At 34.3% G+C, this 26935-nt stretch overlaps 1 protein-coding gene across 15 annotated transcripts in view; it reads left to right on the top strand.

The window, feature by feature from the left end:
- The window catches only part of ZNF638 (zinc finger protein 638), a 140010-nt gene that overhangs the window by 100384 nt on the left and 12691 nt on the right, over window positions 1-26935 (top strand). For 14 of the 15 annotated variants that reach the window (XR_002342574.1, XR_002342575.1, XR_002342577.1 and 11 more), the window contains exons 11-21: window positions 8443-8493; window positions 10824-10895; window positions 11721-11807; window positions 12077-12145; window positions 13084-13124; window positions 14495-14626; window positions 17297-17425; window positions 18744-18785; window positions 19293-19427; window positions 21019-21144; window positions 24226-24263. Coding sequence is in view for 11 of the 15 variants with exons in the window: in XM_013996059.2 (XP_013851513.1) it covers window positions 8443-8493; window positions 10824-10895; window positions 11721-11807; window positions 12077-12145; window positions 13084-13124; window positions 14495-14626; window positions 17297-17425; window positions 18744-18785; window positions 19293-19427; window positions 21019-21144; window positions 24226-24263 (922 nt within the window). In the remaining 4 variants the exon portion in view is untranslated. The remainder of the gene's footprint in view (window positions 1-8442; window positions 8494-10823; window positions 10896-11720; window positions 11808-12076; window positions 12146-13083; window positions 13125-14494; window positions 14627-17296; window positions 17426-18743; window positions 18786-19292; window positions 19428-21018; window positions 21145-24225; window positions 24264-26935) is intronic. The other variant, XM_021087383.1, reaches the window with a different exon arrangement.

The following is a 26935-nucleotide window of genomic DNA, read 5'->3' as shown; positions in this document are numbered from 1 at the left end:
CTTTTGGAAGGCAGTAAATTTTGACTGAAGTTTTAAACGCTTACACATAAACAGATAATATTTAGAGGCAGAAGATTACTTCAGTTAGGGAGGTGGCATAACGAAAGTAACATTAATTGGGGAATCACTTTGTAGAAGGCCTTGAGTCATGCTGGGATGTTTTTGAATTTAACCCCATTAAAAGCATTTCTGAAAATGTGTTGTGTGCAAGACTTATTCTTAGAACATGTTTTGGATCAGATAAAGTTTCGGATATGTATTATACCACTTTCTTCTTTCTTTTTAAAAAATAATCCATAAACATTTACGTTTTTAAAAATTTTTAAAAATTTTAAAAATTGATGTATAGTTGATTTACAATGTTGTTTTAATTTCTGGTGCACAGCAAAGTGATTCATTTATACATGTATACGTTTTTTAAAAAATATTCTTTTCCATTATGGTTTATCATAGGATATTGAATATAGTTCTCTGTGCTAAAATTGGTCTAGCTCTATTCTTCTTTCTCAAGATTGCTTTGGCTATTTGGGGTCTTTTGTGTTCCTATACATATTTAAAATTTTTTTGTTCTAGTTCTGTGAAAAATGCCATTGGTAGTTTGATACAATTGTGTTGAACCTATAGATTGCCTTGTGTAGTAATCATTTTGATAATGTTGGTTCCTCCAGTCCAGGAGCATGATATATCTGTCTGTCTGTTTGTGTTATTTTTTATTTCCTTCATCAGTGTCTTAAGAGTTTTCAAGTTACAGGTCTTTTGCCTCTTTAGATAGGTTTATTCCTGGGTATTTTATTGTCTTTGATGTGATGGTAAATGGGATTATTTCCTTAATTTCTCTTTCTTATCTTTCATTGTAGGTGTATAGGAATGCAAAAGATTTCTGTGTATTAATTTTGTATCCTACAACTTTACCAAGTTCATTGATGAGCTCTAGTAGTTTTCTGGTAATATTTTCAGGATTTTCTTTTCTTTTTTTAAAAAATTACTCAATGAATTTTACATTTATAGGTGTACAATAATCATCACAACCAAATTTTATAGCATTTCCACCCCAAACCCTCAGTGCATCCCCCCACCCCCAGCCTGTCTCATTTGGAAACCATAAGTTTTTCAAAGTCTGTGAGTCAGCATCTGTGCTGCAAAGAAGTTCATTCTGTCCTTTTCTTAGATTCCACATGTCAGTGATAGCCTTTGATGTTGGTGTCTCATTGACTGACTTCACTTAGAATGATAAATTTCTAGGTCCATCCATGTTGCTACAAATGCCTTTATTTTTTTCCTTTTAATGGCTGAGAATATTCCATTGTGTATATGTACCACATCTTGATCCACTCCTCTGTCGATGGACACTTAGGTTGTTTCTATGTCTTGGCCATTGCAAATAGTGCTGCAATGAACATCGGAGTACATGTGTCTTTGCGAGTCCTGGTGTTCTCTGGATAGATGCTCAGGAGTAGGATTGCTGGATCAAATGGTAGTTCTATTTTTAGTTTTCTGAGGAATCTCCATACTGTTTTCCACAGTGGTTGCACCCATTTACAATCTCACCAACAGTGTACTAGGGTTCCTTTTTCTCCACACCCTCTCCAGCTCTTATTGTTTGTAGACGTTTGGATGATGGCCATTCTGGCTGGTGTAAAGTGGCACCTCATAGTGGTTTTGATTTGCATTTCTCTAATGATGAGCCATGTTGAACATCTTTTCATGTGTTTTTTGGCCATCTGTATGTCTTCTTTGGAGAATTGTCTGTTTGGATCTTCTGCCCATTTTTTGATGGGGTTGTTTGTTTTTTTGGTATGGAGCTGCAGGAGGTGTTTATAAATTTTGGAGATGAATCCCTTGTCAGTCGATTCATTTGCAAAGATTTTCTCCCATTCTGTGGGTTGTCTTTTCATTTTGTTTAGGGTTTCCTTTGTTGTGCAGAATTTTTCAAGTTTAATGAAGTCCCATTTGTTAATTTTTGTTTTTATTGTCAATACTCTAAGAGGTGGGTCTGAGAAGATGTTGCTGTCTTTTATGTCACAGAGTGTTTGGCCTATGTTTTCCTCTGAGAATTTTGTAGTGTCTGGTCTTATATGTAGGTCTTTAGTCCATTTTGAGTTTATTTTTGTTTATGGTGGTAGGGAGTGTTCTAGTTTCATTCTTTTCCATGTGGCTGTCCAGTTTTCCCAGCACCACTTATTGAATAGGCTGTCTTTTCTCCATTGTATATCCTTTACTCCTTTGTCATAGATTATTTGGCTGTAGGTGTGTGGGTTTAATTCTGGGCTTTCTATCCTGTTCCACTTATCTCTATTTCTGTCTTTGTGCCAGTACCATACAGTTTTGATGACTACATTTTTGATGATTAGCTTTGTAGTATAGTCTGAAGTCAGAAGCAAATGACAACAAAGATATGACACTCCAAAACCTATGGGATGCAGCAAAAGCAGTTCTAAGAGGAAAGTTTATAGCAATACAAGCCTACCTCAGGAAGCAAGAAAAAGCTCAAATAAACAACCTAACTTTACAGCTAAAGCAACTATAGAGAGAAGAATAGACGAGACCTAAAGTTAGTAGAAGGAAAGAAATCATAAAGATCAGAGTAGAAATCAATGAAATAGAAACGAAGAGAATCATGGAAAAGATTAGTGAAATGAAAAGCTAGTTCTTTGAAAAGATCAACAAAATTGATAAACCTTTAGCCAAACTTATCAAGAAAAAAAGAGAGAGGACTCAAATCAATAAAATTAGAAAATGAAAAAGGAGGAGTAACAACAGACATCACAGAAATACAAAGGATAATAAACTACTATACACAGCTATATGTCAATAAAACAGAAAAACTAGAATAAATGGACAAATTCTTAGAAAAGTACAATCTTCCAAGACTAAACCAAGATGAAATAGAAAAGATGAACGGATCAGTCACAAGTACTGTATTTGAAACTGTGATTTAAAAACTGCTAACAAACAAAAGTCCAGGACCAGATGGCTTCACAGGTGAATTCTATCAAACATTTAGAGAATAGCTAACCCCTATCCTTCTCAAACTCCTCCAAAAATTTGCAGAGGGAGGGACACTCCCAAACTCATTCTGTGAGACCACCATCACCTTGGTACCAAAACCAGACAAAGATAACACATACATAAGAAAACTACAGGCCAGTTTCACTGATGAACATAGATGCAAAAATCCTCAACAAAATACTAGGATTTTCTATGTGTAGTATCATGTCATCTGCAAACAATGACAGTTTTACTTCATCTTTTCCAGTTTCCATTCCTTTTTATGTATTTATTTATTTTTCGCTGATTGTTGTGGCTAGTACTTCCAAAAACTATGTTGAATAAAAAAATAAAAGTGGTAGAAGTGGACATCTTTGTCTTGTTCCTGATCTTAGTGGGAAAGCTTTCAGCTTTTCACCATTGAGAGTGATGTTTGCTGTGGGTTTGTCATGTATGGCCTTCACTATGTTGAGGTAGGGTCCCTCTGTGCCCACTTTATGGACAGATTTTATCAGAAGTGGGTGTTGAATTTTGTCAGAAGCTTTTTCTGCATCTATTGAGATGATCATATGATTTTTATTCTTCAGTTTGTTGATGTGGTGTATCATACTGATTGATTTGTGTCTATTGAAGAATCCTTGTATCCTTGGATAAATCCCACTTGAGCATGGTGTGTGATCCTTTTAATATATTGTCGGATTCAGTTTCCTAATATTTTGTTGGAAGATTTTTACATCTACGTTCGTCAGTGATGTTGGCCAGTAATTTTCTTTTTTTGTGGTGTCTTTGTCTGGTTTAGGTATCTGGGTGCTGATGGCTTCATAGAATGTGCTTGGGAGTATTCCTTCTTCTGTAATTTTTTAGAAGAGTTTCAAAAGGATAGGTCTTAACTCTTCTCTAAATGTTATCATCTTGGACTTTTATTTTTCTTGATGTTTTTTAATCACAGTTTCAATTTCAGAACTTGTAATTGGCTTATTCATACTTTCTATTTCTTCCTGGTTCAGTCTTGGAAGATTGTACCTTCCTAAGAATTTGTCTATTTAAAAGAACACAATTTTAAAATTTCAAGATTTTGGGTTGGTTGGAGTTTACTAGAAGAGTGTGGTCATGTTGATTATAATAAAATTTCCTTGCAGTTTCTTTTCTTTTAACCTGGGTCGGGGTAGGGGGAGAACATTGCTAAATATCAGCTATCAAAGAATACCTATTGGTGATTATTTAGTGGTCGTGTTGCATTGAACGTGGGATACTTAGGAAAATTTTTTGTTAAGTTTAAGGTCTGAATTTTGCAAATGGTCCTTCATAATAAAAGTAATGGGTAGAGGGAGAAGTGCCTTCAAATATAAATGTAGAAAGAAAGAGGGGAGCCTTTAAATAAGACTAAGAAAATGTCATTGAGAAAGATAAGATTGCTTTTTGAGGCCAGTAATGTCAAATTGAAGAGGGGGATAGGAAGTCAGTCAGGGTAGTTTTAAAAGAGAGTTTTGATTATAAGCACAACTCAAAAAAGCATGAAGGAAGCAAAAGCTGTTAGTTTGTCAGAAGGGGAAACTTTAGAACTCTTACCCAGTACAAATTTCTTACTGAGCATCCTGCTATGTGCCCACAATTGGAGGTGCTTTATAAAGTAGTTAGGCTATATCAGGGGACCAAATAGACAGGATCTTTATTTTATTTCTACGTAATAGCTTATACTTTAACTTGTGCCAGAAGACAGAAAACAAAGGAAAGAAACCTGCCATGATTAGACTGTTTATAGTAGGCAGTTTATCTCAAAACCATCCTATGAGTATATTTATTACTGTTCTCATTTATTAAATGAGGAAACAGTTCAGAGATTCAAGAGTTAGGATTCAAACCCCAACTGTATTCTTCCAAAGCTTTTCACCTATTCTAAGGTACCTCTCTGAGAATGAAAGCTTGTTCTGTATCTCCTTTGATTACTCTTATTTTCCTTTAATCCTTTCTGTAGATGTCTGTTTCTCTTCTCAATGTCCTACTTTTCTTGCTGGTTGATTTCATTTTTTCCCATATTTTTAAGGACCAATGACATCTCCTATACATACTTGAACCTCTTCTTTTTTTTTTTTTTTTTTTTTTTTTGTTTTGTCTTTTTGCTATTTCTTTGGCCGCTCCCACGGCATATGGAGGTTCCCAGGCTAGGGGTCGAATCGGAGCTGTAGCCACTGGCCTTCGCCAGAGCCATAGCAACGCGGGATCCGAGCCGCGTCTGACCTACACCACAGCTCACGGCAACGCCAGATCCAGATTGTCAAACCCACGGAGCAAGGGCAGGAACCGAATCCGCAACCTCGTGGTTCCTAGTCGGATTCCTTAACCACTGCGCCACATGAACCTCTTCTATCTCCTCCTTTTCTCATATTATCTAACAATCATTACTAGTCATCTGGTTTAGAAACTCATGAGTAACCTTTACCCTGTCTTCTCTCTTACCCAGTTCAAATGTAAATAACATTCTTTCTTTTCTTGTCCAATCAGTGGCTGATTCAAAACAATCCCATATACCACAGGGTGTGGCCCTAAAAAGCAAAAAGCAAAAAACAAACCAAAAAACCCCACTACACAAATACTTTATTTTATTTTATTTACTTATTCATTTTTGCTTTTTAGCACCGCACATGTGGCATATGGAAGTTCCCAGGCTAGGGGTCAAATTGGAGCTGTAGTGGCTGGCCTGTGCCACAGCCACAGCAGTGCAGGATCTAAGCCACATCTGGGACTTAAACCACTCACCGCACCACCCTATTGCTGACCCACTGAGTGAGGCCAGGGATTAAACCTGCATTCTCAAGGGTACAAGTCATATTGTTTCTGCTTCATCACAATGGGAACTCCTACAAATACCTTATAGGCTCTTTATTAATTGCCAAAACCTGAGAACAACCCTAATGTCCTTCAGTGGGTGGTATGTCTAAAGTATGGGATACCAACCACTCAACAATAGAAAGGAATGAATTATTGGCACATGGAACAACTTGGATCGCAGAGGAATTATGCTTATTGAAAAAAAATCAGTCTAAAAAAAGCTTCTACTTACATAACATTCTAGAAATGATAAAATTAAAGAGATAGAGAACTGATTATTGGTTGTCAGAGACTGAGGGAGAGGGAGGGCAGTGGCTCTTTCTAAAATGTGTAGTAGGAAAAATCCTTGTGATAGGACTGTTTTATATCTTGACTGATAGTAATCTACATGTACACAATTTCATAAAACTAAACATACATTGCGTGCATGCAGTCTGGGGAAATTGAAATGTTTGTAAATTGCATCAATGTCAATTTCTTATTTGTAATATAGTGCTTAGTTATATAAGACATTACCATTAGAAAAAACTTCATGAAAGGTTTTTGGGATTTTTTTCCTATTATTTCTTACAACTCCATGTGAATTTATAATAATCACAAAATTATAAGTTAGAGATGTTTTAAAATGCTGTTAAAGCTATCATGATAAAGCTATAGTCTGGTTTCACATCTGAATATTTGATGTAACATTTTAAAATTTTAGCATGTCTGGAAGCACATTAAATAAATAATGTACTATGCCCATCAGAAATAAAAAGATGGTTCAAAATTAGGAAATCTATCAATTCAGTTTACTGTATTAAGTAGAGATAAATGCTGAGAAATTCTTAAAGTAGATGACTACTTCCTTAATACGATAGTGTGCTTGTGTATAGATACTGTTATTTTTATACCATCAAATATACACATATATCAAGTCAAAAGCCAACATATGCTTAAAAGTAAAATAGTAGGAGCATTGCTATTAAGATTGGGACAAACAAGGGATACCAATCATCATTCCTGTGAGTTAACATAAATGTTGTTCTAAAACTAATGGCCATTATCCAGTGCACTGTAGGTCAGGAGGCATTAAAACTGGAAAGAGAGTTCCCATCGTGGCTCAGTGGTTAACGAATCCGACTAGGAACCAGGAGGTTTCGTGTTTGATCCCTGTCCTTGCTCAATGGGTTAAGGATCTGGTGTTGCCGTGAGCTGTGGTGCAGGTCGCAGACGCGGCTCAGATCCCATGCTGCTGTGGCTCTGGTTGTAGGCCAACGGCTACAGCTCCAATTTGACCCTTAGCCTGGGAACCTCTATATGCCATGGGAGTGGCCCTAGAAAAGGCAAAAAGACAAAAAAAAACCCAAAAAACAAAAAACAAACTGGAAAGTATAAAACATTATTATTCGCAAATATATGTGTCTGATGGAAAATCCAGTAGAATCTTTTGAAATGATATTAAATGTAATTAGCCATCTTCTCTAAATTACTATAAAGTTTTAATTGCTTCATTACATAAAAAAGAACCATTTAAGAGTTCCCCTCATGGCTCAGCAATAACGAACCTGCCTAGTATCCATGAGGACATGGGTTCAATCCCTGTCCTCACCAGTGGGTTAAGATCTGGTGTTGCCGTGAGCTGTGGTGTAGGTCACAGACGTGGCTCAGATCTGGCATTGCTGTGGCTGTGCTGTGGGCCAACAGCTGTAGCTCCAGTTCGACCCCTAGCCTGGGAACTTCCATATGCCACAGTGCGGCCCTAAAAAAAAAAAAAATTTAACGTGAGGAGTTCTCATCATGGCTCAGTGGAAACGAATCTGACTCAACACCCATGAGGATGCAGGTTTGATCCCTGACCTCACTTAGTGGGTTAAGGATCCTGTGTTGCTGTGAGCTATAGTGTAGGTCACAGATGTGGCTTGCATCCCACATTGCTGTGGCTGTGGCATAGGCCGATGGCTACAGCTCTTATTCGACCCCTAGCCTGGGAACCACCATATGCTGCAGTTATAGCCCTAATGAGACAAAAATAAAAAAGAAAGGATTTAACATGATATATAGATGGCAATTAAAAGTATGGAAAGAAAATGCGGTGATATTTTTGGTTAGTTTTTAATTTCAGAATGAGAAAGTCCTCCCCTATCAGGAAGACATTGACAAATGAAAAGTATTTTTATATAAGTATTTTGTATAATTTTAAAAAAAATTGTTAAAGTAGGCAGATAACAAAGATATAGAGATGAACTTACACATACGAAAATTGGCACAGCCTCACTTGTAACTTAAGAAACAAAGATTAAATCAAACTAGTTTCCATATCAGGTTGGCGTGTAATAACTTCTTACATACTATGTTTATATAGAAATGGGGAAGCCTCCCTCTTATGTACTATTGATGGCAAATTTAATTGGTACAAATTTTCTGGAGGATAATTTGATGTTAGTTGTTGAAATTTAAATCTATATCCTTTTATCTCCACAAGTCTTGTGTCCAAGAACTTACCTATAGTTACAGTTCCATGGGTGTACAAATATGAGGATATTTCTTTTAGTGTTTTTTTACCAGAATTGTTGCCAGGTTTTTCCTAAATTTAAATGATGTCATTTGTAATGTGTTATTGCTATATATTTCTTGTTATTTTAGCCAAAACTGGACAAGCCAAGACATCTGCAGCCAAAGTGAATAAATCTTCAGGTATGTTTTTTATATCAGGATTCTGGACATACTAGTTAACTTTAAATTACTTTTATCAGTAGTCTTGGATTTCATATGACATAGTGTGTGCTCAGTGTATACAGTCTTTGAAATTTATGGTCATCTAGAAATTTTGAGAAAGGTTTAGGAGATAATGTTCTTTCCTTGGAGTAATTAACAAAATAAAATAATTTAACTAGGATGTTTCTCATGGTGAGTATATTAGAGATATTTCTTTCTTTCTCATTTATTGATGTCTTTCCTGTGTTTACTTTCTTTTGTGAAATAGTCTAGATAACAGACTTACAGCAAATTACATTCTCTTTATAATTTTATGGGCTATCATGGATTTCAAGTAATTATTAGTTCTTTCTCCTTCCCCTAGCATTACCCCCTTGCTTTTTCTTCACATTTCTTCTAAGTGCTGGTTAACTCATGGTTGTCTTTTTTTTTTTTTTTTTTTTTTGGTCTTTTTGCCATTTCTTGGGCTGCTCCCGCGGCATGTGGAGGAGGTTCCCAGGCTAGGGGTCTAATTGCAGCTGTAGCCACCGGCCTACGCCGGAGCCACAGCAACGCGGGATCCGAGCCACGACCTACACCACAGCTCACCGCAACACCAGATCGTTAACCCACTGAGCAAGGTCAGGGATTGAAGCCGCAACCTTATGGTTCCTAGTCGGATTCATTAACCACTGAGCCACAACGGGAACTCCCTCATGGTTGACTTTTAAAGTAGATAGAGATTGATGTATTAAACTATCTTCCCTATAATGGGAGGAAGGAAAGGAAGTAGTCTTGAATTAGCAGACACCATTGTTAGTAGTAGACCCACAATTTTCATATAGTAATTTTTTAGAAGCAGTAATCTGTGGGAATCAGGGGAAGCTAGAAAACTTTTTTGAAGATGTGTTTATTTAGCAAACAGTTTGATATTGCTTTAATAGTTAAGTTTATGGGAGTCATTAGGAGAAATTTGGAGGAGCTGGTACTAAAGCAACTAGTTATACCTTAAGTGTGGGAAATTAATTCTAGATTTTTTTTCCCTTAGGTTCTGGTACCCACCTAGAAGTAGTAAAGTGAATTGACTTGTAATAACATAGGATAGTGAAAGAAACACCTGACAGGCCCATTGGGGCTAAGGTTACTGCCGTTTGACAAAGCTTGGGAATGGCTAAGAAGTGACTGGTTTAGTGACAGTCTATAAGGATTAGTATTTGTCTTTTTGACCAAAAATTAAGAACTGTGTTTGGATATAAAGGGTGGATTTATAAACTTTTTCAGTTGTTTTTGTAGGTGTCAATATTTTTATCTGTTTGATAACTTTTCAAAAGCATGGTCATATTCTCCTAGGTATTTAGGGCAGTTGCCACCCTTGTTTATAAACTGGGAAATGGCAGTTCCCATTGTGGCTCAGCAGGTTAGGAACTGACTAGTATCCGTGAAGATGTGGGTTCAATTCCTGGCCTCACTCAGTGGGATAAGTATCCGGCATAGTCTTAAGCTGCCTCCTAGGTCACAAATAAGGCTTGGATCTGGCATTGCTGTGGCTGTGGCTCCAATTTGACCCCTAGTCTGGGAACTTCCATGTGCTGTGGGTGCAGCCTTAAAAAGAAAATAAAGAAATAAAATAGGAAACGTGCACGGAAATCAGTAAATTCTCTAAGATTCACAGCTTAACTTGGAATTCAACTTGGATTTATTGTCTGTCTGATCCTGGGTTTTTTTCCTCATACAACCTTGCTAGTTGTTGGGATCTTAATTTTCAGAGCTAAACCTGCTGTTGCTCCCTGAATGAAAAGGGTTTTGGCATTCTGGCAGTCTTTTTAGTGACACTTAGATAATCACAGTCTTTATAAACAATATCATCTTGGTAGATAAGCAGTAGTAATATCTACGTTATATACAAAGTAGAATCAGAGCAGTTTAAATACAGAGTCTGTTCAGATAGGACCCATTAGGAATGAATTGAAATAATTTTTACGAGGCCTGACCATGTTGTAGGACTGAGAGGTCCTAAATATAACTGCTTTTGGAACCATTAAGGGCATCATAGGATTATTTTTATATCCTTGTAGTCAGTAATTTTGCTTCTTGTTAAATCATACATTTGGAAATTTAACTTACCTGAGTGCTATTTTTAGTAACCCAGTATTGAGGTGAATTCTTATTTCAGTGGTATTTTACTTGCTAAAGAATCGTCATTGCTAGTATAGCAAATGACCAGTGTCCCTAAAGATTATAGCATTTTATTTTAAGTAAAATATAGTCTGTTGCTTTTACATTCTTTGTGAGGGTCTTTGGGAATTGTTGACCATGCTTTTGTGATTTAGGGAAATCAACGGGTTCTGTAAAATCTGTGGTGACAGTAGCTGCTAAAGGAAATAAAGCTTCAATCAAAACAGGTAAGACTCTTGGAAAGGAGAGGTTATATTAAATTTATTCTTAATTCTGTCCTAAAGAATGTAATATCAATGGCAGGTTTTAAATTCATATGATTTATAGTATCTAATAACATCTTGAAAAGTGGTAGATACTTTCTTGTTATTTAAAAACCTGACATAACAGAGGACTTATATTTTGGTGCTTTGGTCTATGACACTGTCTGCCATTGCAGATAGATTTTTGTTTAGGAAAGATTTCTGACACCTATATAGTCACAGATTGCTCTGCCACTTCCCACCTACAAATTGTTTACTCTTTGTTTTCCTCATTTTTTTAGAGCTGTCACTTCATATTACCTTCCCCAGTTTGTACAATTCTTCTCATATTTGTTAACTTTAAAGATTTTCTTTCCATGTTGTAATAATATATCCTCCATAAAGAAATGGAACACTAAATTGTAACATAATGAAACATGATTTTTTAATATATTTTTCTGATAGACTAATGTAATGTTATACTTGATCTTAGCCAAAAGACCGAGAAGTGGTAGATACTTTTGTAAAAATTATGAAGTAGGATTTTGTGTGTGTGACTATGATGTGCTTCTGCCATATAAGGATTAAATTTGCGAAGCACTGTTGGCCCTCGACAAAAATTGTGTCTCAGTTTGAATTTACTTTTAATCTTATTGGTAAACAGATGTTGAAAATAAATGGAAATAAATATGTGTAGAAAAGCTGCTTTTATAATAAAGTTGGACACCTTACTTACTAATGTATTAGTGTGAAACATGCTAAATTACTGAATAGACCCATAGAGTAATGATTCAATTCTACTTTTAAAAGCAAAATCTGGTGGAAAGAAATCTTTAGAAGTCAAGAAGTCTGGAATTGTCAAAAACAAAGATGTCAGTAAACCTGTGATTGTAACAGGTAAGCTCGAAATATGATCATTCAGTGCTTTCTTTTCTTTAAATCTGATTGGCATGTATTTGAGATATATTTTGAAATCTTTGCTTAAAAAATCTTTAAAGTGATTATTTTGTATTTCAAAGGAAAACTTGTATTATCTTTGACTTAAATCTGGTCAGCCTAAGGAGACCTGAAGTAACAATAAACTAGCTCAAGTTTCTGTTTAGATTCATTAGTTTAATTATACTAGTGTGTTTTTCTAGACTATTAAAGTAGACTATTTCCTACAGAAAACTCTGAAATAAAGACAAATATGGAAGTCAAAGCCACTGAAAATGGTGCTAAAGAAACTATTTCAGGTAGGTCAATAGAAATTTTATTTTGTTCTCTTATGTTTAAAGGTAGAAAATTCAATTTTAAGAAAATAAGGTATTTATTTTTGTGTGTTTTATATATATATATTTATTTATTTATTTATTTATTTTTCTTTTTTCAATACCAGGGTCATTCAGTGAAATTAAGAATATTATGATTCAGGAGTTCCCGTTGTGGCTCAGCAGGTTACAAACCCGACTAGTATCCATGAGAATACGGGTTTGATCCCTGGCCCCACTCATTTGGGTTAAGGATCTGATTTTCCTGTGAGCTATGGTCTAGGGCGCAGATATGGCTCGGATCCTGTGTGGCTGTGGTGTAGGCTTGAGGCTGCAGCTCAGATTTGACCCCTAGCCTGGAAGCTTCCATATGCTGTGGGTGCAGCCCTATAAAAAAAGACACACACACACAAAAGAATATTGTGATTCAGATCTTCAGCCTGTCTCTTGATTAGTCCAAAATTTTACTCTTGGAAAGAATAAAACTAAATGTATTATTAAGAGCCAGTGTTACTTCTATAGCTATTTCCTACTTAAATTCTCTAGTCTTTTGCCCATTGTACACATTTTCATGTAGTAGCTACTGTTTAATCCATTGTGGAATAAAGTGGCATCTTAATAGAAGTTCTTATTGTGGCTCACTGGGTTAAGAACCTGGCTATTATCCCTGAGGATGCAGGTTCGATCCCTGGTCTCAGTATATTAAGGATCTGGTGTGGCCGTGAGCATAGGTTGCTGTCGTGGTTTGGACCCCACATTGCTGTGGCTGTGGCTTAGGCCAGCAACTGCAGGTCCATTTCAGCCCTTAGCCTGGGAACTTCCATATGCTTCAAGTACGGACCTAAAAAAAAAGGAAAAAAGAAGTGCGATCTTGATAAATAAAATATATATGCATGAATTCTTATTTTATTTTGTATCTTAAGAAGCTGCTTCGGAGGCCACAGAAAATGAACCAGTTAACAAGGTCAGTTTTTATATCTTACTTATTTTTTAAAAGCTTAAGAAATTTTGACACAACATATTTTTCTAACTGTAAACCCAGGGGGAAATTCTCAGGATTTGGCATGAAAAATCCTGGTCACTTGTGATTTTGTAAATACAGTTTGAATTCAGAAACCTTGAGTTGCAGGTTAAGTCACCAAAATTTAGGACAGATTATTAGTAAATGTACATGCTATTGAGGATTACTTTTCACTGAGAAGAAAATGTTAGGGCAGTTCGGTTTTTGAGTAGATAACAGTTTGTCATGAGAATGAACAGGATTTTGTGAAACCTCTTTACTTTTTTCTCAGAGGCAAATGGGAGATTTGTTAATATTTAGAATATAAGTTTTTTGTGTGTTTTTAGAGGAACAAGTGAAGTTTGCAAAGGCATAAAGTAGGATTGAAAGGCATAAAGTTCACTTTGCTGGTTTCTATGGTTATTTCTATCTTATAAATGTATTAAAATTTTATTAATTTATATTTTACTGGTTAAAATCTTGAGATCCTCCAGGAGATAAGAATAAGTTTATTTTAGACTGGTTACCTCATTCAAGTAAAAACTAAGTAGTATGTGTTAACTTACTATTTTGTTTTAGGAAGAATATTTCAAAGCACCAATAGAATATTTCAGAAGGAACCACTTATGAACACAATTGACATGGTAGCTAAAAATCATTCTCAATTGGCTTATGAAAATTATAATTTCTCACCTTTTTCCTCCCAAAGAGAAAAGTCATATGTTGCCAGGTTTACTGTAGAACACCTTTGGGGATTTTCCCTGACATCCAATAAAGGAAAAGTTGGCATTAATGAGAGTCATCTTGAAGAATAAAGTAGGTCTGAGAGAGAAAATGGCAGAAATGGAAGTATTTACTTTGTAGTGGGCATTGGGTTATGGGGTAAGGATCCTAAGAGACTAAGTGAGCTTTTTATATTGTCTAAAAAGGATTATTTTACTCAGTAAAATAAAACGATAAGCAATGATTTGGAGTTTGGGGATGTTAATATCCCAAGGCACAGGAATGGCAGCTATATGCGAAAGGAAGGAGTTGTAGTCAGAGATGAACAAACTTGTGGTTTTAAACTTGTTTTTTAGCAGTGGTTGCAAAAGAGAGCTAAAGACCTTCACTAGATGACAGTTAGTATGACTAAAATTATTCTGTGTACTTGAAGAGAGGAAATTTGCATTTTGTTTTGTTTTTAATTTGTAATTCAGACTAACCTTTTGAACTAATCAGATTTAGTATTAAATGCAATTTAAATACTAACATAATATACAGTCTGCAGTGTAAATTTAAGTAAATATAATACCAGTTAATTTTTAATATCAGTTCTTAAATTTGTTTTGAAGGAAACAGAAGAAATGTGTGTGGTACTTATTTCTGACTTGCCCAATAAAGGATATTCTATTGAAGAAGTTCACAGCCTAGTAAAACCATTTGGTAGTTTAAAGGATATTTTGGTTTTATCATCTCATAAAAAGGTAAGAGTTGAAAATCGTTGTGAATTCTTGTTCACAAGTACATTTTGAAAAACGTTAATTTTATGTAACTAGGAAGAAAGAGTTTAAGAGCAGCATCTCAAAATAAGCTGTCTCAAGCTTTTTTAAAATATAAAACACTAGTTTCCGTCGTGGCACAGCAGAAACAAATCTGACTAGGAAACATGAGGTTGCGGGTTAGATCCCTGGCCTCACTCAGTGGGTTAAGGTTCTGGCGTTGCCATGAGCTGTGGTGTAGGTCGCAGACATGGCTTGGATCTGGCATTGCTGTGGTGTAGGCCGGCAGCTATAGCTTCATTTTGACCCCTAGCCTGGGAACCTCCATATGCCCTGGGTGCGGCCATAAAAGCAAATAAAAAATGAAAGATAAAATAAAATATAAAACACAGATAATCCCTTATTTTAAAAATACATTCTTTTTTTCTTCGGCCACGCCTATGACATGAAGAAGTTCCTGGGCCCAAGATCGAACCCAAGGCCACAGTAGTGACAATGCCAAATCCCTAACTGCTAGGCTACCAGGGAACTCCTAAAAATATATTGTTTACATCAGATATAGTTTTATAATGGGAAAGCTGGAGTTCCTCATCAATGTTTTGTTCAAATGTTTATTAGTTTAGTAGAAAATACATTGTTAATAAGTAAATACAGTTTTTTAAATAACTTGTGACATTTTGTAGAGCACTCTTACTAGTGTTTCTGTTTTACCAATTATGTTCAAATGCAAAGTAACCATTTTCAGACTCAGACTAGTGAAGCCATCAGTACTTACAACAACGTAGGTGGTTTGGTTTATTTCTATGTTTTCAGTTTTCTATAGTAAGTATATATTGCTTTTGTAATTTTATTTATTTATTTATTTATTTGTTTTCAGGGCCACACCTCTGGTATATCGAAGTTCCCATGCTAGGGGTTGAATCAGAGCTGCAGCCACCAGCCTACACCACAGCCACGGCAATGCCAGATCTGAGCTGCATCTGTGAGCCTACACCACAGCTCATGGCAACGCCAGGTCCTTAACCCAATGAGCGAGGCCAGGGATCGAACCTGTGTCCTCATGGATACTAGACAGGTTCATTACCACTGAGCCACAACAGGAACTCTGCTTTTGTAAATTTAAAACAAAATGTATTGTTAATAAAGAACAACTTGTGGAAGTTACTTTATAGGAGGTAAAAATTTCGGGGAAGTTTAAATAATGGAAACAACACTGTTAGAATGGTGGGAAGTAGTGTTCTTACAATAGAAGGGAGTTGGTGACCACTAGAAATTTTTGAGAGTTGAGCTAGTGTGCTTAAGAAAACAAAGTAGGAGGGGAGAGTAAGTGTTAAGTAGTTACATGCAATTTCATTTTATGTTAAAAGTAGATTATTTGAATGGTTGAAAAACCTATAAATATATTAAAAACTATTGAATTTACACTTAAACAAGTGGACTGTATGATATATAAACTATATTTCAGTAAAGCTGGTTTTTTAAAAAGCGCATTATTTGTATTGTTTAGAAGTGAACAAGAATGAAAAAGAATGCTTTTGTTTTTTTGGCCGTGCCCACAGCATGCAAAAGTTCCAGGCCGGGGATCAAATCCAAGCCACAGCAGTGACAATGCTGAATCTTAAACTATTAGACCTTCAGAGAACTCCAAGAATGTAGTTTTTAATCAAAGAATTTTATGTGACAGTACACTGAAATGGGGGAAATTGTGGGAATTTGAGGGTGAATCATTCAAATTTTGTATCATATACCAAAATAGATGTGTATGTAGATAAATGTAAAATCCAAATACAGAAAATCTAGGTTATTATATGCCCAGTTTTTATTAAAAATTGAGTAGTAGTATTAAGTATTTGGAGATTTAATATTTTCTATATGTTATATGGAAAAAATATCTGATTGAGTCATATAAACATTTAAAACGTGAAACTAAAATTAACAAAACAAAATGGACATAAATAATTTAAAATATTTGTGTAAAATAGGAAACAAGATTCATATAAGCATGCTATGAAATATTAAAAGTGACAAATAAATTGGAAAATAAAATGACAGATAATTCACTTTTTAAAATTATAACAATATAAACAAAAATATGGAATATTTCCACCTCATTAATTATCAGACATGTGGAAGAATGTTCAATCTTTTTGCTTACCCAGGCATGAAAATTAAAACCAAAATATTTGGAGCTACGCTTTTATACTCATAAAAACAACAAAATAAAAAATAGCTTGTCAGTCATTACACATTTCTTTGGTTTTTTCATTTCACATATTTCTCATATTTTGTCAGTCATTAAATTAATTTACTTAATAGATGTTCATTGAATGTCTGCTACATGCTAGATACTGCTCTAGGTACTAAGGGTACAATGATGAATAAGATAGATAAGATTTTCCTTAATGTCATTTACTACAAAGTCCCTTCTTATTTCTCTCTAGTATTTCCTTATGAGTTCATTCATTCATTATTTCTTGGTTATGGTTGTAATGCTCTGAGTCTATTGACTTCACCTTTCTAAGGAATGCATTTTTTATTTTAAAATATTTTCTAGGTTATTCAGTTCATTTGACTCTTGAGTATTAAATTTTTTCAAGAAAAAGTAACTTAAATAAGACATTTATTTTTTCGTTCTTGTAATTTCTATTTTAAAAGGCATTTATAGAAATAAATAGAAAATCTGCAGATTCTATGGTAAAATTTTATACCTGCTTCCCAATATCAATGGATGGAAATCAACTCTCAATAAGTATGGCTCCTGAAAACATGAATTTAAAAGACGAGGTAAATAATAGACTTACCGTCATATTTACTAGAATATTACTTAAATTTTAAACTCAGATATATTATAGTTGGTTACGTTTTCTAGTTTTCTTCTTTGTGTGACATATTTCTCTCAAACACTGAGAAAGCATCTTCCTTTTTCTCCATGGTCTCCCATCTCATGTTTGAGAGTTACTTCCAAATTGAGGGAATCCACTCCCACATGTATGTTGGAATGGAAATAAGAGTTGAAAACTACAGTCTTTAGAGAACCCTATTCTTATCTCACTGCCATTATGTATCTGAACTGGAATCCCAGAGGTTATCTTTAATTTTTTCCTCTCATTTCTCACAACCAGTTGGTCACTAGCTCTTGTCTGTTTTAACTTCTAAATATTTCTGGAGTTTGTTCCCTCTTCATCCCATTCACCATTTGCTTCACCTCTTAAATATTCCTACTAAAATAGTTTTTCTTTATATCTTCTACCTTCAGTTTTGTCTCCCTCAAACCTTTTCCACAGAGTCATAAGACTGGCATAAAATTAGAATCTATTCATGTTCAATTGATTTAGAAACCCTTCATTTTTTCTGTGTGGCTGATAAACATTTACTGCTAGGAGCCATGGAGCAGAGATATTAGAATCTCCAAGAGGAGGTGGAAGTGCATGTATTTTGACAAAGCCTACCATTGAGAATCATTCTAATGTGATGTAATTGCTGGGGATGGTTTATATATGTTAGTAGTGTTGAAAAGAAAAAAAATTAAGAACCATAGTCTCATAGATGAAGTTCCTTTTCTATACATTTAACCCTTCCATCAGCTAGCTTCTCCCAGCTTTGACATCCTTATCTCATGCCACTCTTGGCCTCTATAATTCAGCAGCACCAAATCGCTGTACACTCAATCAATACCTTGTGGGGTTTTTTTGTTTGTTTGTTTGTTTTAACTAGCCTATATCTCTCTTCTTCCTCATCCTCTATTTTCCTAGGTAAATTTCTTAGTAATTAGAATTTTCTTACTGTCTACTAAATTAAATTTCTTATTCTTTGTATGTGAATTTGAGTGTCTTTCCCCTAAATGGTACCACTTCATTAGTCTTTCTTTAATGCACTTGGGGACGAGGAAGGATTAAAGTCTATGGGTAGGGTGGGACTTAGGTATCTTGTTTAGGAAGAGGGAGAGATTTTTGATGGAATAGAACTTTGTTTACTCCTTATCATAAGGAATAATTCTTAAATGCTTATTCATATGGGTTACTTTATCACAAATCTTGATTAAATATGTAAATTAAAAAGAGCTTATATATCTTCAATTTTCTTCTATTTTTTGCCTTTCTAGGAAGCTATATTTACAACCCTGATTAGAGAAAATGACCCAGAGGTGAGTTGGGCATTTAAGTGCCTTTGTGTACTTGTTTAATTGATAAAAACATTTTGTTGTTTTATTGTTCATCTGTTAAGAATTAAGGAAAAATCGGAAAAATCTTAGCACTAATTTTTAAATATTGTAGTAACAGAAATGTCAGGTGAGCAGCCTTCTCTTGGTAAAAATAAGAAAGTGTAAAGTAGTCCATAATGTGAACTGTTTTTTAGATACTGGAGCCATTAACTGGCTTGAGTAATGTTGGGTATATTAAGTGTTTGGGATAAATATTATGTTAAAAGAAAAAAGATTATACTTCCTTTTTTATACTGTATATTGTTTCACTGATTACTTAAATTTAAAGCTAAGAACTCATCCGTACTCATATCAATAAGTCATTTTCTTAGTCTTGGGAGAGGATATCACCTGACATCTGAAAAATTAAATTGTTGTTAATCTATGCTTAGTTTGGTATTTCAGCTGTGTTTCTCTTTTTCTATGCTATCTCTTAAAAAACAAATGCAGGCAAATGTAGATACAATTTATAATAGATTTGTTCATCTCGATAACTTACCAGAAGATGGACTTCAGTGTGTACTTTGTATTGGACTTCAGTTTGGAAGAGTGGACCACCACATGTACATGAGTAATAAAAACAAGGTAACAAGGTCCCTCCTATTTGATGTTATGTTTATTTTATGTTCTATTGGGGATATATACTGAACCGTGTATTCTTATGGTCTGCAACTTTTAATTCAGCTTCTGAACTGAAGCACCTATCTATAAACATTATTCAGCCTCTTAGCAGAGTTATGTTATACTATCATATTTTCTCCTGGGCTATGATGGGAAGGAAGAAATGAACTTCTTGTTTTAAGGGGAAATAAAACTTGCATAAGAGAAGGGTGATATGTGCAAAGAGCATTATCATGTTTAGAAGTTTAGATTTAAGTTCATCTAACCTTAACTACCTTTGTGACCTTAGCTAAGTTGGTTTACACTTTTAGTTCTTATTTGTAAGTGAAAGCTTGTTAACCAGGTTTTTCTGAAGTCCTTTCCAGCCATAAAACACATAGAGATAACTCTTAACTCTGTTAGGTTATAAGTGAAAGATGTAGAAAATGACCGTTCCTTATTACTTTGATGATTTGGCTTCTTTCTTTAAAAGAAATTGTTATCCTCTCTACATTTGCTATGCCCTGTCTTTTCTATTTAATTTAGATATGTGTCCATTAAAATTAGATTTTTATCAATCACATATATTACCTAGAAAGATAGGAAGGATTTTATAGCAAGGTGACAGTATTTGCTTCATTAAAAAATACCTAGTTAACCAAGAAGCATGATTTCTTTCACATGCTTCTAACTGATATATAGAACATCTTTGGTACTTCAGAAGTAGTGTGATATAGGATGGAAGGGAAATAACACATGGTTAAGGAATTTGCAGCCTTTACTTTAGACATATTTAATCCCTCTGTTTTTAAAAATACCGACTATTTCTTTCAGTTTTGCCTTGACTTGGCGGTATTTTAAGGATGTTTTCTCTTGTTTACTTTGAAATGAGTACTAACCATTTTGTAGTCACATATTTGAAATCTGGAAGAAAAATGTATTATTTTTAAAAATTAAAGAAATTATTGTGGAAAAATATACATAGCAAAACTTACCATTTTAACTAAGTTTGTCCGTTCAGTGACATTAAGTATATTCACATTGTTATGTAGCCATCACCACTACCCATCTCCAGAACTTTTTTCATTTTCACAAACTGAAAGTCCCTGCCTATTAAACAGTAACTCTCCATCCTCCTTTTTCCTAGCTCCTGACAGGCACCATTCTACTATTTGACTTTCTGTCTCTATGAATTTGACTACTTTAGAAACCTCATATATGTAGAATCATACAACTTTTGTCCTTTTGTGTCTGGGTTATTTCACTTAGCATAATGTTTTCCAGCATGCATTGTAGAATATGTCAGAATTTCCTTCCTTTTTGAGGCTGTGTAATATTCCATTGTATGCATATACTACATTTTGTTTATCCACTTATCTGTTGATTGACAGGTGGGTTGCTTCCACCTTTTAGCTGTTTAAATAATACTGATATGAACATGGGTGTACAGATACTTGACTGAGTCCTAGCTTTAGTTCTTTTGGGAATATATCAACCAGTGAAATTGCTGGATCATATAGTAATTTTACTTTGAATTTTTTAAAGAGCTATTAATACTTTTTTGTTTTCTCCAAAGGCAATTCTTCAGTTAGATAGTCCTGAATCTGCTCAGTCAATGTACAGTTTTCTGAAACAAAATCCGCAGAACATAGGTGACCATGTATTGACTTGCACATTATCTCCAAAGATGGACTCATCAGAGGTAAGATCATTTTGTGCCATTTTTTGTGCTTTTGTGAAATGAAGGAAACATATAGGTCATTCTCCCATAGCTGGAAGATATACACTGAAAGTAATTTCGAGAATTATTCTTGGGCAGTAGTCAAACTGGTTCTGAGTTTAGATACTCTTTTCTTTAAAAAATTTATTTTTCAATTACTATTGCCGTTTTCATGGTTTAGAGAACAGTATAAATTTGTCTAAATGAGAATAAATGGAGGTAATTTTGGGAAAGGTAGCATATTCACTTTGATACTTAAAATGGACATATGCTCAGCATGATTCTGTATATATAACATGGTTACTTCCAGGATGCAGAATCTACATTAAGTCCATTTTGACTTCCTCCTGCTGAACTCTCTTCTTTTATAAGAAATAAGATTTTACAGGTTCTTGGCTCACACAGCAATAATCTTTATAAAAACTATGAATAGTTCACCTTTGAAAGAATTAGATTCAAATTCAGATATTTTATCTAATTGTTTTATTTTATCTTAATAGCAGGAGGTAAATAGAGTCTTATGATTGGTGTTGGCATGGTTTTTGTTAATTGGCCAAAAATCTTGTGCTAGCTCAAGAAAAAGAAAAATCCACTTTCTAAATCCAAATTAAATAAAGCACGTATAAGTAAATGCATCATGACAGGTACTGATTTAAGCATAAATTTGAATGGCTTGTTTAACCTGATAACAGAAAAATTTGTAAAGTTTTTAGCAATTTTTCTCAGCAGAACATTGTATTTTAAAAATTTTTTTTGGTTTTGATATGTTTCAAGTTATTACTTTCAACTCTGCAGAATTACAGTAAACACTGACTGTTTAGAAATTTTTCTTCCAGAAACAGTCCCAATTTTTTTTTTTTAATGGCTGCACCCAGGGCATATGGAAGTTCCTGGGCCAGGGATTGATCCGCAGCTGTGACAGCACTGGATCCTTTAACCCACTGCGCTGAGCTGGAAATCAAACTTGAGCCTCCTCAGGGACTTGAGCCACTGCATTCAGATTCTCAATCCTTTGTGCCACAGCGGGAGCTCCCCAAATTCTTATAAATGAGACAAGTGGAAATTATATGAAACCTCTGTCTGAATTATTGCTCTACTTCAAAAGTCCTTACCTAACCTTATTGTTACAGCAAATTAATTTGGAGAGCACATTTGGCTTATTGTTGAAGTCTAATTAGCACCACCACTGATAACCTAGCTTGTTATCTTGAGTATGTCACTTAAGTCCATTATATCCATTCAACAAGTAATAAATTGGATAGTACAGGCAGGTAAACTAATTTCAAGATATTATAATGGTCTATATGAGAAGTAATGAAAGCCTCAGCTAGACTATGAATGGAATACTGCCCCCAGATTTTTTTTTTTCTTTTTAGGGCCATACCCACGGCTTATGGAAGTTCCCAGACCCAGGTTGAATAGCTGGGGCCTATGCCACAGCCATACCAGCACTGGATCCAAGCCACATCTGCAAGCTATGCTGCTGTAATGCTGGATCCTTAACCCACTGAGTGAGGCCAGGGATCGAACCTTTGCCCTCGTGGATACTAGTCATACTGGTTTCTGTTGAGCCATGACAGGAAGTCCTAAATTTACCGTGTTTATAATGACTTAATTAACATCTTATGTTGCCCTCTCTTCAATACTCTCCCCTCATTTTTGTTAATTCCACATGTATAGTACATTAAAACCTAATTCTGTAACTAGAAATATGCATGTATAGTATGAAGGCTTAATTCTAAGTACTGAAAATCAATACTTGCGTTTTTGATATCTTGATTATGAAGTCACTGCAGAATTCAGTAATGAGAGTGAGTCCGTAAGTAGGGTAGTATGTGTGTAACTTGCACATTTGGACATGACTTTCTTAAATCCCTAATCTTTTCTCACAATGATGCTGTGTTTTTGTTTTTTCAGTATTTAGATATGGCTTTTTCCTATACAGTTTAGGAATTGTTTTTTTTTCTTGTTGAGAGGAAAAAAGAAGATTTGTCTTCATGTTACTCAGGCCATATAACTTAATTACTATTTGTTGAATAGAATCTGCTCTTTTCTTAGAGCTATTCTTCCGACACCCTATTTTAAATGTATGGCCATTTGCTTTGTAAAGCACCTATATACCTTTAATTTTCTTTTTATTGCTCTTCTGAGTTACTTTTGTTATTTCTTGGATTCTGTATTTCCCACTCTCTTGGATTACTTTTTGTTTGCTAGAATACATTGTCAAAATAATTTTCCCAGAAAATATGTATGGACAGTAAACTTTCTGAATACATACTGAAAAAAGTCATTTGGAAATGACTTTATTTTGCTCTTATGTATTTCATTGATAGTGTGTCTAGACATATTAGTCAATTTCTTTATAGTACAATTCTCAGTTTTTAATTTAACAAAATCTAGAGAAAGGTAATTCTCAACATGGCACACATGATTCCTACAGAAAAAGCCTTCAGCTAGCATATGTAAGTTCTAAAGGGCAGATATTTTTGTTCTTTTGTCCAGTGATGTATCCTAGCATGGTATGTAAGCATTGAATTTTAATTCCTCCTTTCATTTTGGGCCCCAGGACATTCTTGGTGTTTAAGGTATGTGTTTAAAAGGATTATTATTAAGTTTTGTCTAGCATTTCTACATGTTTTGAGGTAAAGCTTTTTAAGTCAACTAGTCTCCCTTATAAATAGAAATATTTTAAAATAATAATTACACAAAAAAGATGTTGATATTTCAGGTTATTTTTATCCTTAGCAAAAGGTGGTATTCCCAGGCTTTTAAAGTTTAAAAGGTTCTTATTTATGTCAACATTATGAAAACTTATTTTTCTTATTAATTGCTGCATGTCATTTATTCTGTATAATCTTACTTAAAGGTCTTTAAAAATGAGAAAAATATTCTGGAACCTGATAATTATGTGGACACAGAAAACTAGCTGTTTTGATATCTTTTTAAGGTGTGGATCTGTTTTTGTAGCTCATTTTAAGAACTGAAAATATACTGCATTAATGGGTTAAATATTTTAAATCCAGTAGAATAGCCTCTAATAAAATGTGGAATTGTTATTAACAGGCTGAAGCTGAGAAAGACCCAGAACTAGGAAATAAAAGGTATGTGGCAAGTTTGCTAATATTTTTATGGTATGTGGTCAGTTACTGAATTTTATTTCTACATGTAATGGAACTTGTTCATTTGTAACAAAAAGTTCGTATCTTTCATGATCCTTTCGTTTGTATATGAGTATTATAAGTTTTGTTCGTGTGTATATGAGTATTATAAATTTTGTTTTGGGAACTTTTTTGGCTCTTTTTGACCTGGGGCTTTCATTGTTGTGGTTGTTTTTGGTCTCTTTCAGTGTTTACTGATTTTGTTATAAAAAGTGAGTGTATAAACTCAGTTTGAATTAAATATATAAATTTGACTTTATGAAATGTTTTGCTAAGACTTGAACAGGTTGACTCTGTTATCTGTGTTCTATTCTTCTAGTAGATTTTTCTATTCCAGCATAAGCACAGTAGTAAATTTTAATATTTTTGTGTAATCTTTTTAATTTTTAGTGACTTTTTAGAACCAGAAAGATAATATTTAGTATATATTTTTTGTATAAAACAAAATAATATTTACACTGTGTTATGTTTTCAGAGGTTGAAAGCTTGTTCTTCAGAGTCTATACAAACTAGTAACTTACAACCTTGTTTTGACCACAAATAGTGTATCTTCTGGTCAGTGACTTTCTCATCTTGATGAATACCACCTTCAATACCAGCCTTGCCCCACCAGTGAATAAACTCCCTTTTACTGCTCTTCATTGGGCATTACAGATTGAGAATTCTTTCCCCTCTTTTATTCTAAGTGGTTTACCTTATTTCTTAGTCAGTGTGGTGAGAGCTTATCAATTTGAAAGCGGAATTTGGAAGTTTGTTTAAATATGGAAAGTTCAATTATTTTATTTAACTCACTGCCTAATTAAACAGGATGTCTTAACTGATTTTTCTTCTCAGTAACTAATGTTTATAGACTCTTAAATGATAAAGATGATTATGAGTACATTAAAATATATTGGTAACTTTAAGCAATAGGTTTGTTGTATGTGCACAGATTTTTTTAAGTGGCACATCATCATAACAAGTGTATTTACATGCTTAAGAAATAATACTAACAGCAGAGTTTGATACAAAAGCTCACAAAGGGCCGAATAAGTAATAGTGCCACATGTAGTAGTATAGATGGACCTACAGTTTGGCCACAATAACTGGCTGGTGAGTAAGTAGGCTCTTCCAAAAATCCATTTTTTATATTTCTTGTGACAGTTTTCTTTCACATCTGAAAGAATAGTTACTGTCTGTGTTTTGATCATTTTCTCTCATTGTTTTGACCTAACTGAATGTACAGATAGTTATCTAATCTTATAAAATTAATTTTTAAAATTCTAGTGCTAATAATTTCAATTCCCATTTTGCAATCAGTTTTTTTCTGTCATGTGTGACATCAGAGAAAAAAGATGTGGGATTTGGCAAAATACTTCACTTTTCTTTGTTAGAGTAAACTAATCCTGAGAAAATATTAGTGCTGGGTGGGTGTATGTCTGTGTGTGTGTTTTAAGGCAGTTGCGGGTGCTATTTCGCCAGAATATGAACCTCTTGTTTATAATTAATGTGAAGTATTTCCTTTTTAAAAGAAATCTCACATGGATATATTAATAATTTAATAAAATTCTACGTGTTGCCTGTTTTCATTGTCGTGTTCCCCCCCCCCCGCCATGTGAACATTATTTATCATGTGATTAAGGCTCTAAATAAGGATGCAAGATAAAATTTTCAGCAGTTTATTAATAATGTTGGGAAGTATTCAGTGACCCTCTGAAATAAATGCTAATTTTCGGTGTAATGTCTCAGTCTAAAGTTTCTCAGAGAGAGTTTGGTATGGTGTTAATCTTTCTTCCCATGGGCAGCTTTTATTGTATACCTTCTCTAAAAGCTTTGAAACCCTGGTTATTATGGAGGGATGGGAGTAGGACAGGTGAGTGGGAAATTAAATACCTGTATCTTGAAACTAGCCTTCCTGGAATCCTTTTTTTGTGCCATTTCTCAGAATATGATTATGTTTTCTTTGATCTTTTAAGACTTTTTTTTTTTTTTTTTTTGACTCTGGTGTTAATAATTTCATTTATTTGACATTTCAAACTGGCTTTCCAAGCTAACTTGATAAACACTGAAGCTTTCTAGCCAGAAATCTAGACATTAATTTTTGGAAAATGAATCCTATGGGGAAAGCACTGTAATTTTAAAAGGTTGACGCACAAGAACAAATATGGAATTAAGCCATTTTTCCAAGTAGGTTCATGCTCTCTGAGTTGTGGAACTGCATACTGATTGAAGTTGTATAAAAGATAATAGCTTTTAAAATTTAATGACAAACTTTAAATGTGGTAAAGGGAACAAACTTACCATGTCCTAGAACCACAAATCAAATTCTCCATTATTATCCTTCTAGCCCAATAAATTGGTATTTTTGTATAGCTCTAATTTGTAAAGCATTTAGGGTTAATGGGCAGTTCTGTAACAAGGCAGGAATTTGAATTTAATTTTTATTATTGGAAATGAGTCTTATAACTTAACGATGAAAGCTTATTTTCTGGGAAATAGTGTTTACATGATTGCTGTAACTGAATTTCACAACTTATTCTTACCTTTCTCATATTTGTGCTTGGCAGCAAGTTTTATTTTGATTTGTCCTAAGAATTTGGAACACCAAAAATCAGCCATTGGTGTTTAAGTTTCCT

The sequence above is a fragment of the Sus scrofa genome, chromosome 3 (assembly GCF_000003025.6).
Source record: "Sus scrofa isolate TJ Tabasco breed Duroc chromosome 3, Sscrofa11.1, whole genome shotgun sequence".
NCBI classification, from domain to species: domain Eukaryota; kingdom Metazoa; phylum Chordata; class Mammalia; order Artiodactyla; family Suidae; genus Sus; species Sus scrofa.
This window is presented reverse-complemented; position numbering and strand designations above follow the sequence as displayed.